We start from the raw sequence: 18,200 nt of genomic DNA, 5'->3' as shown, positions 1-18,200 counted from the left end.
GAGCATCCAGACGTCCGGAATTCTTTGCTTTTTATTGTCTTGTAATTGTCCTAACTCTAAATTTTTATTACTCTAATTGTATTACTATTTTTATAACAATTTTATTATTATTAAACTGTAAAAATTTTAAAAACCAAGTGATTGGCGTTTTTCACACGGTGTGTATTCACTTTGAGGAGTCCCAGAAGTGAGTAAAGCACAGCAGCTGCTGCAGCTGCCTCGTATTTCCAGGCTGTAGGATTTATTTAATAGGAACCCTTCAAATGCCAACAGGCTGGGCCTGGGTTATGAATTGCCAAACCCACCCACCCATCACACTGCTGCCCAAAATCACTCTCTAAAAGCAGGCAGGAAATGTGCCACTGTCACAGAAGTGCTCCAGGGTCTCTCTTTTGACACAGCAAGAAAAGAGCAAGGAAATAAATTTCAAGACTAGGCAGCATTAAGACTTTTCAGAGGGAGCCATCCAAATGAAAACCCATAATCAAAATAATAATTATCAGGGGAGCCATTTGCTTTCCAAGCAATCATGCAAAGTAAAGCACAGAATATGGCTTAAGTAGCAAAAAAACGGTGATTTCTGTCCAGAGGGAGAAAGAAAGTCCAGCACTTGAGAATGTAAGTGCTTTGTACATGATCAGTTCTTGATGGATTTTCTCAGAAATGGGACTTCATGTATTGTTTGTAAAAAAGAGAGGGAAAATGGAAGCTGTTACGTGATGAATGCAGGCAAAGGTGTGATGGGCTGGGGTTGGGTTACTGAGCTAGGAAGTTACCTGTCAGTCCATTTTCAAATCATCTCAGCGTAGGGCTGGAATGCAGGAATATTCCGTGGAATATTAACACTGTGAGAGGGCGTTGGGAAAGCTCCAGGAAAGTTAATGGATAATTTCTAAACTTTTTTTTTTTTTTTAAATATTAAATAAAACCAGCAGCTAGTCCAGCAAATTTGTTTAATATATTCTTATTATTTCTGGTGTAGTTAAAGAAATTTAATATGAGGGAAACATTTCCAGCATGTCTTTTCATACTTGTTTTTCAGGTTTGCTTACGGACTTTGTGGCATATTTTACCTGCCACAGCTTTTTTCTTTGTTTGGTCTCAGCTGCCTGAGATTTTGATTTCCAGAGAGCACCTCTAAGATTAGACTAAAATTGTCATTTTTTCATTTAATCCTGTTAATTGTTTTAATGGCTTCCCCCACACCAGTTACACTGAGCTTCATTGCTGAGGATTTCTGTGATTTTGGTGGTGGACATCTTCAAGCAACCTTGGTTTTCTTTCTGACTGCAGTAATTCGGGGCTCCTCAGCCTTCATGAGCTGCACTGGCCTTAACTTTGGTTGATCAGAGTTCAGATCCAACTCAGATGTATTTGAAAATTTATTTTTTATTTGAATTTTTATTTGATTCTATTTATTTATTTATTTATTTATTTATAATTTTATTTAATATTTATTTTACTTATTAATTTGGTTAATATTTATTTTATTTATTTATTATTATTAAAATTTATTTAATTTTTAAAATTTGTATTTCAATTTTTATTTGAATTTTTATTTTTCAAATACATTTTTTCTATTTGAAAAATCAAACAGAACTTGGAATAGAATAAGTGTGTTACAATAACCTGGATTCCATCTCTCCACAGTGCCCATAGGAGAAACTTTGAATATATATTTTTTTATTTATTTTATTTTATTTTATTTTATTTTATTTTATTTTATTTTATTTTATTTTATTTTTTATTCAAATTTATTTTATTTATTTTTAATTTTTATTGCAATTTTTATTTGAATTTTTATTTTTCAAATATATATATTTTTATATTTGAAAAATCAAACAGAACTTGGAATGGAATATATGTGTTATGATAACCTGGATTCCATCCCTCTGCAGTGCCCATAGGAGAAACTTTGAATATATTTTTTATTTATTTTATTTTATTTTATTTTATTTTATTTTATTTTATTTTTTATTCAAATTTATTTTATTTATTTTTAATTTTTATTGCAATTTTTATTTGAATTTTTATTTTTCAAATATATATATTTTTATATTTGAAAAATCAAACAGAACTTGGAATGGAATATATGTGTTATGATAACCTGGATTCCATCCCTCTGCAGTGCCCATAGGAGAAACTTTGAATATATTTTTTATTTATTTTATTTTATTTTATTTTATTTTATTTTATTTTATTTTTTATTCAAATTTATTTTATTTATTTTTAATTTTTATTGCAATTTTTATTTGAATTTTTATTTTTCAAATATATATATTTTTCTATTTGAAAAATCAAACAGAACTTGGAATGGAATATATGTGTTACGATAACCTGGATTCCATCCCTCTGCAGTGCCCATAGGAGAAACTTTGAATATATTTTTTATTTATTTTATTTTATTTTATTTTATTTTATTTTATTTTTTATTCAAATTTATTTTATTTATTTTTAATTTTTATTGCAATTTTTATTTGAATTTTTATTTTTCAAATATATATATTTTTCTATTTGAAAAATCAAACAGAACTTGGAATGGAATATATGTGTTACGATAACCTGGATTCCAGCCCTCTGCAGTGCCCATAGGAGAAGCTTTGAATAATTGTGAATAATCGCAGTCTGTGTGCTCTGAGGCAGCTGTGGATTGGCAAAAGCCCTCCTGGAGTGTGACATGCACAGGTGAATTGGCAGTGATCCCCTCAGGCCAGTAACGGCTGCCCTTTGCTGTTTGCTGTCCCCAGGAGCACCAGCCTGTTCCACGAGGTCGTGCAGCTGCACTTTGAGATCGCCAGCTTCAGCAGCCTGTCGGGCACGCAGCCCATCAGCTGGCAGGTGGAGTACCCCCGGCGCGGCGCCTCCGACCCCGCCCTGGCCGAGATCTTCATCTGCCAGAAGGACCTGGTGGGAATCGTGCCCCTGGCCATGGTAAGAGCCGCTCCCCGCCCGTGCCAGGCCGTGCCAGGCCAGCCTCGGCCTCGGCACGGGGTGCTCCCTGCCCTGGCACTGCCTCTGGGAGCATCCTCACTGCACAGCTGGGTGTGTCCTACACTGCCCCACAGGGACCATCCTCACCTGCACAGCTGGGTGTGTCACACACTGCCCCACAGGGACCATCCTCACCTGCACAGCTGGGTGTGTCCTCCCCACAGGGACCATCCTCACTGCACAGCACACAGCTGGGTGTGTCACACACTGCCCCACAGGAGCCATCCTCACCTGCACAGCTGGGTGTGTCCTACACTGCCCCACAGGGACCATCCTCACCTGCACAGCTGGGTGTGTCACACACTGCCCCACAGGAGCCATCCTCACCTGCACAGCTGGGTGTGTCACACACTGCCCCACAGGAACCATCCTCACTGCACAGCTGGGTGTGTCACACACTGCCCCACAGGAACCATCCTCACCTGCACAGCTGGGTGTGTCCTACACTGCCCCACAGGGACCATCCTCACCTGCACAGCTGGGTGTGTCACACACTGCCCCACAGGGACCATCCTCACCTGCACAGCACACAGCTGGGTGTGTCACACACTGCCCCACAGGGACCATCCTCACCTGCACAGCACACAGCTGGGTGTGTCCTCCCCACAGGGACCATCCTCACTGCACAGCTGGGTGTGTCCTCCCCACAGGGACCATCCTCACTGCACAGCTGGGTGTGTCACACACTGCCCCACAGGGACCATCCTCACCTGCACAGCTGGGTGTGTCCTCCCCACAGGAACCATCCTCACCTGCACAGTGCACAGTTGGGTGTGTCCCCCCCACAGGAACCATCCTCACCTGCACAGCTGGGTGTGTCCTCCCCACAGGGACCATCCTGGGTGTGTCCCACACTGCTCCACAGGTGAGGAACTATCCTCACCTGCACAGCTGGGTGTGTCCCACACTGACCCCAAGAGAGGGGGATGCTCAGAGGAAGGGATGCTCAGAGGAAGGGATGCTGAGAGGAAGGGATGCTGAGAGGGAAGGGATGCTGCCTCTTCACCTCTCTCCCTCAGGTTTAAACCCTGAATTTCCTGGCTTTTCCCGGGATGCTCAGAGGGAAGGGATGCTGAGAGGGAAGCGATGCTGAGATGGAAGGGATGCTGAGAGGGAAGGGATGCTCAGAAGGAAGGGATGCTGCCTCTTCACCTCTCTCCCTCAGGTTTAAACCCTGAATTTCCTGGCTTTTCCCACAAAGCTCAGTAGATTTTCCTTCCTGCTTCTGATTGCCTTGAAGTTAGAACTGCAGAGGGCCTCAAGGACCTTCTGCTGAAGGCCAGGTTCCCTGGTCCTTAGTAGACTGAGGCTGATACTGATTCTTCTGCTTGATGACCTAATAGTGTGAGAACCTTTGGGTTGAAGTCAAAAATAGAAAACGATAATAGTCTCAATAATATATTTAAGAATCATGAAGTGTAAACTTTCCTGTGGGTAAGTGGTTTGGGTTAAAATCTGCTCTCTCTGCTCAGTGTTTTAGGAAAACAAGGAATTTCACTGGATTCTCCAGCATTTCAGCTGTGCTGCTGTTAGGCAGGCATTTTATTTTCTGTTGAAGAAGAGTTAGACATAGCTCTATGCTTCTTGTGAATTTTGCCCCTCCGGTACATCATCTTGGTGGCAAAATTCTGGCAGTCTTTTCTTTGGACAGTGTTCAGCAGATAATTAGATGAGTATTATTTCCTGGAAGTCCCAGTCTTCAATATATTCTTCCCCTTTGAAGAGTGAAACTGCTGCTCATATCAAATGAGGTCATGCCCAGCAATTTCCTGATCCACAGTCTGTTAAGTCAGCAGAAAGCCTGCACTGGAATCCAGATCTGAGGGGGAAATAATTGTCCTCATTACCTGTCAGCTTGAACAGGGAATATTTATTGGAGCATCTGTCCTCTGAGGACTGGAGAACGTGCATGAAGAAGAATTTTTGTGGTCAGATTTTATTTTGAGATAGATGCCTTCCACTACCAAGCAACAGACATGTGTCTGCTGGCAGACTTGGTGTCTTCTTGCTCTTTTCATGAAAGAATTCATCAGCTTCTTCTCTGTATTCCATATATGAGGGAATGGAGGTTCTGGTGTCTCCTGTCAGGGTGTGATGCCTTTGCACTTGCGTACAGGGTTCTTGCAGACCTGTGTCTATTCTGCATTAAAGTTTATCTGCCTGCGAGGGTTCCTGTAAGAGCTGGAGGTCTAAAAGGATGAGTTTAGTGTTGTACAAATCATGTAAGGCAAGATCCTTTATTCCCAGCAGATTGCCATAGGCACTGTGGGTTCAAACAATGAAATCATTAAGCCTTTCTCTTCACAAAGCTTTCTTGTGTTCATCTCATTGCTGTGCCTTGTGATAACACTTAGCCAGAGCCAAAATACACTGTGTTAACAGAGAGCAGCTGGATGGAGCACCAGAGCACAACTGGCTTTGCTAGCAGGATATTGGTAGATAAAGGGAATTCTCACTTCTCTGTGAGCTAACGCTGCACAGGGTGCTTCCTTCATCCAGGCATTAATCTGCAGCTGAGCTGATTACCTGGCAGCCCTGCTCAGAACCAAGAGTCCCACTGAAAGCAGAGAGGGTGACCCTGGCTCTGCTGAGAAGCCAGATCAGTCTTCATCTGCACTGCCCAGCACAGCAGCAGCACGTGCTTGTGCACAGGCAGAAAGCAGATCTCAGTGGTGAGCAGCAAGTGGGGTTCATAATCCTCTGGAGGGGAAGGGAGATTTGTTGATTCAGGCGTGGAGCGTTCCAGGGTAGAACTGCTAACACCCAAAGTCAAAGCTGTCACTGCACGATTTTAAAAGTTGGCAGGAAAAGGAGCTGCCCAAGGACACTGCAGTGCCCCTGCCCCTGGTGTGAGGGACACCCTGGAAAGTCTTTCAGCAGACTTTGCCCTGGTTTGGGTGTAACATAAAGACAAAGGCTGCTCTGACCCCTGGACTAAAGCTTGTCTCGTGTGAGCCATTCCAAACTTATGAAGCAAGAAAGATCATGTATCTTTTATTGCCCTGTGCCTGATTACATTACAGAAAGAGTAGGAAGATGAAAACCAAGTGGTCTTCAAAAGATTAGTGCAACTGTTGCTCTGGCGTTCTGAAAGAGATTAAAGAATTGACATTGTCAGCAAGAACTGAACCTGAAATTTTAAAATAGCCTTGTAGGGCTTGGATCAGTGGAGCAAGTGGTAGGGTAAAGCTGCTGAAAAATGGATGGAAATTCCTCATGAAGTCAAAAGAGAGGGTTTTAGCAGAACCCGCATTCCATGTGCCTAAACAGTGTGTACAGGAAAGGGACAGCAACACAGGGATGTGCTACAGGGAAATAATAGGAGCAAGAGACATCAAAACAGCTTGGACTGACAGGAACTGTAATCATTTTTTGCCAGAAAAAAAGTCACATATAAATTTGAGGGAAGTCTATCTTTTTCCCAAGCTCAGAAGTTAATCAGTCTGAGTAATTTTGGAGGACGTGTCACCCTTCAAGTTGGAGAGGAAAAATGAGTAGTTGGAGAGGAAAAATGAGACAGAAAAGTTAGACAAATATAGTTTTAACTGGTTTGTTGCTTTCTAACTCTCCCATAACAGAATATCAGCTAAGTACTGTGCACCAAACTAGGTTCTAGTCAGACATATCCTCTCCTTTCCAAATTCCTGAGCGTGGCACTTGGTGAAAGCATCCACTCAATGTACCCTGCATGCAGGCTGTATGAAGGTCTCACTCAAAGTGTGGGATTAAATTCACATTGTTGTATTTCCAGCACTGAATAGCAATAATTACTGAGGCAAGATCTGTAAAGAGGTAATGTCATTTATTAGACCTTTGGGTAGAGATGGGAAAAAATGAAAAAATGCTCCCTCAGGCACACACTCCCCCCTTCAGATCTGTGGACTCAAATCACAGCTGCTGTGAGATAGCACAGCTACAGAAAGTGAGGCTCATGAAATTCATCAAGTAGGAGAGATGAATAAGAAGATAAAATTTCTTAAAGCATAGAAAATATATGCCACTGTCTGTGGACAGGAGGAACCCACTGGCTGGATTGTGCCCTATTCTGGCTGGTTTTTATTTCATGTTACTTGCTGCAGGATCAATTAGGAAAGTGCTTTCGTAGGGCCTTAAATAATGATGCGCTAAGCTGCTTTTGAGAACCTCCTCAATTAATCACAGGTAACCTCAGAACTAGCCAGTTAAGGTCTACAAGGTTGCCTCACTTACTTTCCACAACTTTTTCTCAGATTTCCATCCCGTCAGGAGCAGATGTAGCCAAGTGTGTAGATTCTGCCTCTCGACCCTATTAAAATACCCCAGACTTCCATCTGTGGTGTGTGCACACAGGAGTCCCATGGGAGAGCTCTGTGTGTTTGTGTCCAGCACAAGGCCACGTTCTGGAAGCTCAGCCAGAGATTTCTTTTCATGCTCTAGGTGGGTAATGCCTATTTTTAACACTTACCAAATTCTGCTTTGGGATAGAACAAGGCACAAAACCTGTGTGTGAGTGCATTGTTCAGTGCTAATATTAAAGGAAAGGTCCTTCATGGTGGGAAGATGGGGAATCACTGATTTAATATTTATGCAAGAGCATCTGTTTGTGGACCTGGAGCTGCAGTCCTTCACCAGGAGGATGCACTCCCTCTGAAGTTGATCTACAAGTGTGACTTGCATGAAATACAGGCATTAAATGCTGAAGCATAAACTCAGTGTCAGGAGCCTATTCTGAGAGTTCTACTCCAGGTTTACTTCAAAGGCCACTTGTCCCCATGGGAAGCCATGCAGCTTGCTCATCCCTGCTTATTTCCTCTTTACAATAACACTGATTTTCAGTGGGTCTTTTGGGTTTCACTCCTCAGCCTCTGTGATCCACTGGCACCTGCTCACCAGCAAAGCAAACCTGGAGCAGGCTCAGGCCTTTCTGGAAGTTTCTTGCTGCTGTTTCACGTGCCCAGGAGTTTGTGCTCTCCTCAGCTGTAGTCTCATAAAGGATGTGGTAATCTGTCTTTGCCTGTCCTGCCTTTCTGCTGCCATGACCTGACTCATCTGCTGATGGGAACTGATCCTGCCACTGATGGGAGCTGATGCACCCACTGATCCAGGCTGAGTCCTTCCCTGTGAGCTGCTGCTTAATCCAGGCTTCCAGTGGTACACACAGTAACCTGGCAGTGCCAGCATCAGTGTGTAGCTGGGACTCTCAGCTGCTCATTAGGCAGTGCAATTCCTCACGTGCCTTTTGCTCAGTGCTGAGCTGTTCATTAGGGTGTGCTTGGTTTGTGTGTTCCTTTACATTCTGAACTCAGTGTTGGTGCTTCTGCTGCAGGAGCAGGGGATGGGCCCACTGCAGGGCTGTGACTCTGCCAAAACCACTTTTTGACAGTTTGATGTGTGCTTGTTAGCTGGCTTTCCATTAAAACAGAGGTGATCAAAAAACTTAGCTCCCAAAGCACTGTTGTTTTATATACACATTTATGTCTGCTGTTCCCTAAGGTAAGGATTTCTTAGGGTATTTCATTGTAATGAAGTCCCTGCAATACCATTTTAAAATATGGACCTGAATAAATAGAGTTTTCATCCCTGCACAGTCTGTGAGCTCACACCATAAAGCTCTATCTAGTTCAAGGGCACACAAGTGCAGAATTCTCACTCTGGTTCCTCTTTCAGTCTTGAGTGAAGTGGAGGCAACAGGCACGGAGGAGCTTTCCAGAAGGAAAAATCCATTTCCTGACTTGCTTATCACAAACAAACAAATGAACAAACAGATCATCCACATGTCAGACTTTTCAGCTGACAGGTATTGTCTCAGATAATTCAGTTATGAATCGCATGAAATAAATACTGTGAGGTTGGGAAATTCATTTTATGCAAAATGGAGCTATTCTATTAATAGTGCTGACTGGGACAGCTTCAATCAACTCTGCAGCCCTGGGCAGATGAAGTCAGGAGTTTTTAGAGTTCAGAGTTGGTGTAGAGCAGAGTCCCAGTCTCGTGGTGTGAGGGGAGGCACAGAGATCCTCCTGTGCCTCCCACTCCCCCCAGTGCAGCTGCAGTGCTCCAGAGGAGAGCAGCACTGCTCCCTTCAGGCTTGGGGGGATGTAATTGCACTAATTGTGCCTCTGCTCTCTGTTAGCATCAGCTGAACACAGAGGGCTCTGTACCTGCCTGTAAAGCACTGTGCCACGCAGTGCCTGGGACCTGCAGGGCTTGTTGATTCACCTTGTCTGGGCAGAATTGGCTTTTTTTTGCTGCCTGCCCATCAGGAAACAAAAGCAAAACATGGACAAACTGTTGTTCATGGACCTCAAGTGGGTCAGAAGATGCAGACAGCATAAAGAATCCAAAGTGACTCGATTTAACACTGCCTTTTTAAGTTCCAGAGATCATTTCTACAACCCTTGCACTTTTGCCTCCAGCTTCTGTTTTCCTGCATTTACTACATTCCTAGTTTATGCAGTCACATTCAGTCCTACCTTTGGCAGGAAATGAGAATGGCTATCCCAGCTGGCTGGAACGAATATTTCCATTGGATCAAGCTGTGTGTCATTTTCTATGAGTATGTGCAATTTCCTCTTGCAGCATCCCCCAGTCTGACAATGCTATGGGATGGATTACTTTGGGATTTTTAAGATGCTGAGGAGAGGTGGGGCCAGCTAACTTCCAGATTTTCAGAGATCTCTGAGAAACATTAATATGAGGATTAATAGATGCTTCTTAGTCTCGACAGGAGGCAAATCCTGCTAACCAAACAAGAAATTGCAGAACAAAAAGAATGTGCAGTGAGACACAAAGTAAATTATTGGCTGCTGGGTGTGCTGATACCAAAATGCTCCCCTGGGAATGCCAGAAACCTCTAGAGAATTCTGTGTGGGAGCCAAGCGGATCAAAGTCAGGTGTTGGGTCAAGGTTCAGTGAAGCTGAGCTCCCTGAAAGGGAAAGGAGGGACAGCACAGCTGGCACAGGGACACTCGTGTCAGTTCCTGGCACTGCATTGTGTAACGTGTGAAATCTGGAGGCTGTGTTGTTCCTGTGCTGTGTTTTGGGGATTGTTCTAAGTGTTGGTTCAGCAGTGCCCCATCAGAAGGAGACATCTCAAACAGCAGTGAAGATTTGAAGTGACAGCTGACTGAGATTGGGGTTGCTGAACATAACCACAGAGGCAGTTTCCCAGCTGCCACACGTGCCAGCAGAGCCAGCACGGGGTGAGCTGTGCTCCCTCGTGGTGCTGCCTGAGGAGGACACTCCAGGGCTGGGTTTTGATGAAGCTGAAGCTGCTGAGGACTCTGCCCAGCCCTGTGTGCTGCCCTGGCAGGCGGAGCAGATGGAGGAGGGCAGAGAGGCACTGCCCAGCAGGAGCAGAGCAGCTCCAGAGGCTGATGCTTGCAGAAGTTTGCAGCTGTCAGAGAACTGGAATTGAAAGGCAGAGGAGTTCTAATTGGTATCTGCAGCGTGTGTTGAGCAGTTCAGGCTGTGAGCAGAGCTCAGCCGTGGCCAGCTCTGCAGGCAGGTGCTTGCCTGGCTGGACTCCTGCAGCACAGAGCTGCTGCTGCCCGGGCTGGGGAGGAGGAAGAGGAGCTGGGAGAACTTTGCATGGCTCTGTTTGGGAAAGGGAATTGCACTCAGCAGTCTCCAGTGCTGGATTTTTCCTTCTCCTCTGGAATTAATGCACCGGTTCTCCCTCAGCTCGAGTTTTCTCATTAGCTGTAGCTAACTGGTGATTGTCTAGGCTTAACTGGTAAATACACATCCACTGTCCAAACTAACTCCAGACAGCAAACATCTGTGGTTTTCCCTGGAGGGTCAATGGTCTGCACCTCCTCATGCTGTCACTTCAGGAGGTGGCAGCTGAGCAGGGGCTGCCAGGGCAGGCCAGGTGTGCTTGCAGACAGAGCAGTTCCTCAGCCAGCCTGAGCTGAGGTGGGATAGCCACGACCCACACAGAAAACCAAAAGGGATTTCTCTTCATTGGCAGCTTCTAGTGATGATTTTGATCTGTAAAGAGAGTTCTGATATTTCTGGGGGACGCCTCACTCTCCACTAGCAGGTGAAATATTTCCTTAGCAGAACTGTGAATTGTTTAGGCTGAACTCTAATTGATGAGGTCCTGAGGTGTTACAGCTTGGACAGTGAAACGAGGGGGACAACAGAAAATGCTTTACTTTAATGGGATATAATGAGGGAGCATGGGGTTAAAAAATCACCATGACTTTTATAAGACTCAGTGTTTTAATGAACTGCCCCCAAACCTTAAAAACCCAGGAACTTTTCACCTTCAATTTGCTCTCGATGCATGTTTGCCTTGCCCTGCTCTCTGTTTGCAGTTCATTATCCAGACAGGTGCTCCTCACTGAGGCTGTTTGTCATGGAATTCACTCGGAATCTGTACTTCAAACTCAGTAGTTCTGCTTGAGGGAGATAAACCACAGGAGCCAGGAGAGGGCTCAGCACAGTGCAGGGGACAAAGCTGGCACTGTGCTTCTGGCTCTCTCTTCTCTGCGGCAGCTGCTGAAGGGGAGCAGCAGTGGGGATGGGATTTGATTCATCCATAATCCCAGAACCAGAGGGGTACCAGAACCTCACCAAAGCTTGGACCACCAAAAAAAAAAAACACTTTAAACCAGGCCTTAATGGCCCAGCTCTCCGTGTGATGCCTGTGCTGAGGGAATTCCCAGCCCAGCCCTGTCATTCCGTGGCCCCATTGCTGTGGGGTGTCCTTAGACCCCCAGGTAAACTGCAAAGGGAATCCACACAAACACAGGACTGATCAAGATGGGTTTCCCCCTCAGAAACAAATCATGCCTAATATTTAAAGCTCCAGCACCATGGCACGACCACCAGCACGCTGGTGAAAGAGGGAATTTCAGCAGGCAAATGGAAAAAAAGTACCACTGACATTAATTTTAATCAGATCCCAGTCATCTGATTTGTCCTCTGTATTTTTTTTTTTCCTCTAGCAGAGCTGATTGTCTTTCTGCAAGATTTGTTACCCCACAGAACAATAATACAGGCTGCAGTGATGTAATTTATGGCTGTAATTTGCTTTTGGAAATCCTCTATTAGTGAAAAATAGCAACAGTGCAGTTTTATTAATTGCAGGAGGTGACTGTTGAATGCTGAGTGTCAGTGCCGGAGGAGTGACTGTGTTGTACTCTGCTCCCCAAGGTCCTGTAGGAACAGAGCTCTGTGTCCTTTGGAGGCTGTGGAATGAGTATTTTGCTTAAACTAAATAAGTGTAAAAATAATTCAAGTTCACTGGGAAGTTGGAGAAAATGACAGAGGGAAACATTAGCCTGTAAATTCAGAATTGAGAGGCACGGCAGAGTGTTACTGCACCCCATAATGTGCTCACGTGCAGGATGGCTCTGCAGAATTGCACATTTATTTACACCTTCTACCCCCAAACTGCTGCTTGCAGCTCAAGCCTTGAGGTTCATTACTGAGCTCCACTCTCGGTGTGCCGTGCCAGGGAGAACCACTTCATCTCTTCTCCTTCTTTAATGTGGACGTTTTTTACCCTGGCATAACACTTTTATTTTCATTTGCATAAACCAGACTTTACCAGGATGTAGCCTGGGGGGGAGAAGCGTGCGGGCAGAAATCACCTTTGTGTGATTCAAAGGTGAAGTCTCTTCCTTTTGTGTTCTGAAGCAGCACACGGCTGGCTGAGGTCCAGGCTTGCTGTAACCTCTCTGTGCTCTTGAGCTCTCATTTTGGGGAGCTGACAGAAGGCAGGAGCCTCCTGCTGCACCGATGATGTCAGCAGCAGAAACCAAAGCCATCCGTCTCAGACCTGGGCGTCCTCAGCAATCACTTTGTCCAGGCTCCCCCGTGCCTTTTTTTGGGGCAGTTTTACACAGCTTGCTGCTTGCTTGAGCCAGCAGAGGAGCCTCTCTCTGGTCTGGCTGCTGGAGCAGGGACAAAATGTCAATTGGAAGCGTTGAAAAACGAGGCTGAGAGGGGAGCTGCCAGCTGGCACAGGTATCCTGAGGCATATGCTTTAAGGATGCCTGGAAGCTCCAGGAGTCAGCTTGGTGTGGTAATAAATAAGTCATTCCAGACTCAGTAATTCCTCCTCGCTGCTCTTACCTCATCCAAATTATGGGCTACTCATTAAGCCCTGGGAGCTCTGATAGGCAAAAATAGGAGTTGTCTGGCGGGGTGGGAGCCACATGTCTGTGTGCAGTCAGACTCTGCCTCAGTCTCTGGCTCATCTTTACAAGCATTTCCTGTGCTACAGTGCAGGGGTTTGGTGGCAGCGTTCAGGAACCCCCATCATCAGGGAATATGGTTCTGTGCAGGTGCTTTTGTGGCAGAGCTCTGGGAATCAGGGCTACAGCCCCAAATGTGACTCCCACATGGCTCTCGAGCTGAACGTGTTTTATATTCTATCCCTATAGAACTTACATATTAATTATTAAACTTACATTGCTCTGTTGTATGCATTGATTCTATTCAAGCACGAATCTCTCGTGGTCTCTCAGGCCCCTGACCACAGTTTCTCATGATTATTCTACGATTAACCAGTAATTATATCTAATTACTAAACAATCATCACATCTAACAATTCTGTCATTTACCATATACTGGTCACACAGGTGCAGTTCCAGCAAGCACAAGGCCTAGAGTATTTTCCCAGGGCCCAACTTTCCTTCTCACTCCCCAAATCCCCATGAGTTTAAAACCCTTTTACTGTCAACAGGATCATTCTGTACTGCTGGCTCTGTGTTGCATTACGATAGGAAATAACTCACACATTTATACTAAGATTAAAAGAGTAAAAGGAACTAAGTTTTATTTCTGACTTTGTAATATATAGAATTTTAAAAGTGATAGTGGATTGGAGGGTGAAATTGCTACTTCTCTAACTACACTGGTTAAACTAATAGTTTATAAATTCTCTCTTCTCACAGAGAAGAATGTAAAACAATTATTATTTTACACATTTTTAATATAATTTATACATAATATTTTATTTTATTTTATTTTATTTTATTTATATATTTTGCACATAATTTATTATTTTACACATGCGCAGTGTGTGAGAAACTCTAGTAGAAATATGTAAACATCAGAAGGCATAGAAAACTTTTGAAAGACATTTAAAAATTTTAAAAGAACAGGGCGACAGTTCTCTGTGAAGGAAAATTCCCTGCTTAAGCATGGATGCTGGTCTCCCCTGCTTCAGTGGTGCAGCCCTGAAGAGTGAAAATCAGAGTAATTCCATAAGTGAACCCGGTTTGTGGCTAGAGGTGATGTCTTTTATGAGGCCATCCGATAGAGTAGGACAAAAAGGCCAAGCTCTCAAGCACACTGATCTTTTTTCAGGCCTCTTTCAGCGCTGGAAGTTGCTGTGAGATGCTCAGATAAAGTTAATGGTCACTGGGATTGCTCCGGGTTACACTAACAAAGAAAATGGTGCTTTAAAGAAATGGCTTTGATCCCTTTGTCTGTCATATCCCTGACTTACACAATGATCAGAGCAGCCTCTTCCAAGGGTGCTTCTCTGGCCAGGAGCCTGCAGCAGGATCTGGACAAGCAGCCCCTGCAGGTAAAACTTGTTTCTGCTTGAGGAAGGGGGAAATAATTGCATCTGTGATTATACATACTGTATATATTTAATTTTCCTCCTCCTAGATGTATGCCAGGTTCAGTTTCTATAATGCCCACGAGTCTATCAGACATGTGTCTGATCAATAATTTAATTTTCCTGTGTCACTCTCTCACTTTTTAACCGCAGTGAGTTTCTGATGTCTGTACAGTATCTGCTCTCATTAATGCAATAATCTTGTTCCTGCCCTCTGTGTGCTTTGCTTATGTAGAGCTGCTGTGAAGTCAGTGAAATCAATAAACTATTTGAAAAGGAAAAACAATCTAGGTACAAGGATAGGAAATAATAATGACTATTTTCTTCATTTTTATGACCACGTTTTCATAGTGGTTGCACAAGAGTTTGTGGTGTCTTTGTTACAGATTCTGCTTATCAAAAATTAAAACTGTACAGCCAAAAATAAGAAAAGGGCAAGTAGGAAGTTCCTCTTGCTGATTTCAAACCAGACTTAATTAAAGTGAAATACTGAAGCAGAAGGTGCCTGCTTCACTCCCACTGTGTTTGAACGGGGCTCTGTCATCCACAGACTTCAGCCAAGTGCAGGGCCAAGAACTGAGGAGCTGCAGGAACTTGTGGGACATCAATACTGCCTATTAGAAGGAGAAAGCAACTCATTAATAATCCATGGCATATTAATAAAACAAGTTCACAACCTCCACAGCGGCCATAAAAATCATCCCTGTATCACGCAGTACCCCAGTTACTTAAAACAAGACATTGTCCTTGGGACTTAATCCTTGAAGTCCATGAAGCATTTAAAATTCCTGCACCTCAGTGGCAGGGTTCAGATCAGCCTCACCACCCTCGGGTTAATGCTCTTGGTATGTTTCTCTCCACTCTGTTTTCCCAGCACTTGTCTAAGGGTGCCCATTAATTAAAAATTCTGTGTATGGCTGCGTATTGCAGATGCTTCTGTGCGTCTGCCAGAGATGAAATGTGTATAATTTAGGCACTGCATCAATGCATAAAAACAGAAGTTTTCAAGAGAACTTAGGACAATTTATTGCTTGTATTTATCACGTGTAAGTGTGCTCAGAAGTCCCTGCAAGTGTGCTTAGATCCATAAGCAGCCGTGCTCTGAAGCAGCAGCAGCAATGGCTCTCGAGTGTGTTGGTCTCAGCATAAGGGCTTTTAACCTGTCACTTCTCACATTTTCATCTGTTTCATTTTCTGTGCTAAAAAGAGCCAGTTATGGTGCTGGACTTGGAATATATCAGGTAATCACATTTCAAGCCGTAACTACAATTTTTTCTCTCTAGGTAATGTTTCCTATGTAAGTGCTTTCATTTCGAAGCCAATTTAGCTAAATATTGAAAGTGAGGACTGAAGTGGCACAAAGAGGAGCAGGTAGTTTCCTGTGTTACAAATAAGCATCTTCTAAAAAAAATCTGTTTTTTTTTTTTAGTTTATGTATATGCTTGGAGAACTAAAATGTAGGCTTCTGCTTCCCATCTTCTCCAGTCACTTTTATGTCCTTATTCTATGTTTTTAGTGGTTACAGAAAGATGGAATGTGAGGTTCTGTTTCCCATCTCCTGCAGTTGTCCTTAAAGTTTTTTGTTCAGTTTTAATAGGTTCCAGAAATGTTTCCTTTGAAGTCATTTTCAGTTCCAGACTCTTCCTCCACACAGCAGGAAATGCCATCTTTCTTTGCAAATACAGATTGGCCACTGAATCCTGACATGGCTGTTCAGTCAAGGGGAAGCAGAGAGCTTTGGTGTAATACTTGGGTTTTCCATATTTAACTTTATGTATTTATTTAATATAATTAATAATATAATGTAATATAATATAATTTAATTTTGTTCCTGTTGGGATTTGGTGCCACAGCTCCAGCAAGGCAGAGGGGCCCCAGCCAGAGGCTCAGCACTGGTGAGACACACAGATAATGATAAACACTCACAAAAAACAAACTGCAACCACACAATCTAACATGAAAGCATTGATTTTATTCCATGTCCTTATTAATTCACTTCTCCCATCAGCTTTCTGCAGGTTTTAAGATAAAACAGAGACGGTTTTATATTTTTTTTCTTAAACATATATAAAATATTATATATATATATATATATATATATTTCATATATAATATATAAAATATATATATATTTTAAAAATCCATAAGGGATGGAATCAAGACACACTTAGCTATAGTGGTACTTGGAGGTCTACAGTTCATAAATAGGAGTAATCAATTTCTTTGTTTTGTTTTGATTTGACTTGGGGGCTGTGCATTTCCCCAGATATACTTGGAAAATAAACCAAAGAAAACTAGAACACTTCAATACTTTTTAAGTCTTTTATTCAGCAAGGAAGCCAAACCCAAAGGTGTCAGATGCTAATTGCAGCCAGCACTGTGAGGTGTCTCCTGCTGCTAAAGCTCTGCTAAATACAACACCACACAGGGCACAGGAATTCAGGGCAGCACCTGCCCCCAAGAACAAGCACAGCCCAAACGTCTGCCCTGGACACACACAGAGCTGGGGGCTGGCACTCTGCTGTCCTGCCACGCACAACACCTGCCCAAAGAGCCTGGGATGGCTCTGGGTCTGCAGGAGGGGATGTGGGATCAGGGCTCTGGGTCTGCAGGAGCCTGTCCAGGGGCAGGGAGGCTCTGAGAAGGATTTTCCTCATCCCCAGATCTGTTCAGAAAAGAAGACTCAGTTATCTGTGGCAGGCACGTTCCCTCTCCCAGGATTTTTTTATAGAGGAGCACAGAGAGAAGAAAGAGAAAACAATTTCTGTCTCTGCTCCTTGTTTTTCCCCATGTGGAATGTGTTTGGAGAATTGTTTCCCTGGGGTGATTGCTTGGTTGGAATCTGGTGAGGATTGTTTGGGGCTGGTGGCCAATCCAATCCAACCCAACCCAATCCAACCCAATCCAATCCAACCCAATCCAATCCAATCCAACCCAATCCAACCCAATCCAACCCAACCCAATCCAATCCAATCCAATCCAATCCAATCCAATCCAATCCAATCCAACCCAATCCAATCCAACCCAACCCAACCCAATCCAATCCAATCCAACCCAACCCAATCCAATCCAATCCAACCCAACCCAACCCAACCCAACCCAATCCAATCCAACCCAATCCAATCCAATCCAACCCAACCCAACCCAACCCAACCCAATCCAATCCAATCCAATCCAATCCAATCCAATCCAATCCAACCCAACCCAACCCAATCCAACCCAACCCAGCCCAACCCAACCCAATCCAATCCAATCCAACCCAATCCAATCCAATCCAATCCAAGCCACCTGTGGCTGGGCTCTCAGAGAGGGGCACGAGTTGTGAGTTAGATTTGGTAGTTAGAAAAGCAGGTTTGTAGTTTTAGTATCTCCTGTAAATAGTATATTAATGTGTTATAGCATAGTTATAATAAAGAAATCATTCAGCTTCTGAGCTGGAGTCCCACATCAGCATTTCTGCCCACCAGGCTCCCCTGCAGTTACAATAGTTATCCCCCCAGTGGATCTGGGTGCTCCTGGTGTAGGAAGTCTCAGCACAGTCTCTGCTCAGCACTGACAGCCAGGATGGGGCTGCTTTTAGAGAAAGGATGAATTCAGATTCAGGCAGTGGAACTTGACTGGTAGAAATATTAATGCAGGTGCTTAG

At 43.8% G+C, this 18,200-nt stretch overlaps 1 protein-coding gene across 2 annotated transcripts in view; it reads left to right on the top strand.

The window, feature by feature from the left end:
- TMEM132C (transmembrane protein 132C) overlaps positions 1–18,200 on the top strand; it is a 185,796-nt gene that overhangs the window by 139,244 nt on the left and 28,352 nt on the right. For both annotated transcript variants that reach the window (XM_053959881.1, XM_053959880.1), the window contains exon 4: positions 2,748–2,931. In XM_053959881.1, coding sequence (XP_053815856.1) covers positions 2,748–2,931 — 184 coding nt within the window. The remainder of the gene's footprint in view (positions 1–2,747; positions 2,932–18,200) is intronic.

Source organism: Vidua chalybeata, chromosome 18 (assembly GCF_026979565.1).
Source record: "Vidua chalybeata isolate OUT-0048 chromosome 18, bVidCha1 merged haplotype, whole genome shotgun sequence".
NCBI classification, from domain to species: domain Eukaryota; kingdom Metazoa; phylum Chordata; class Aves; order Passeriformes; family Viduidae; genus Vidua; species Vidua chalybeata.
Note: the sequence above shows the minus strand (reverse complement) of the source record. Positions and strands in the feature narration are given on the sequence as shown.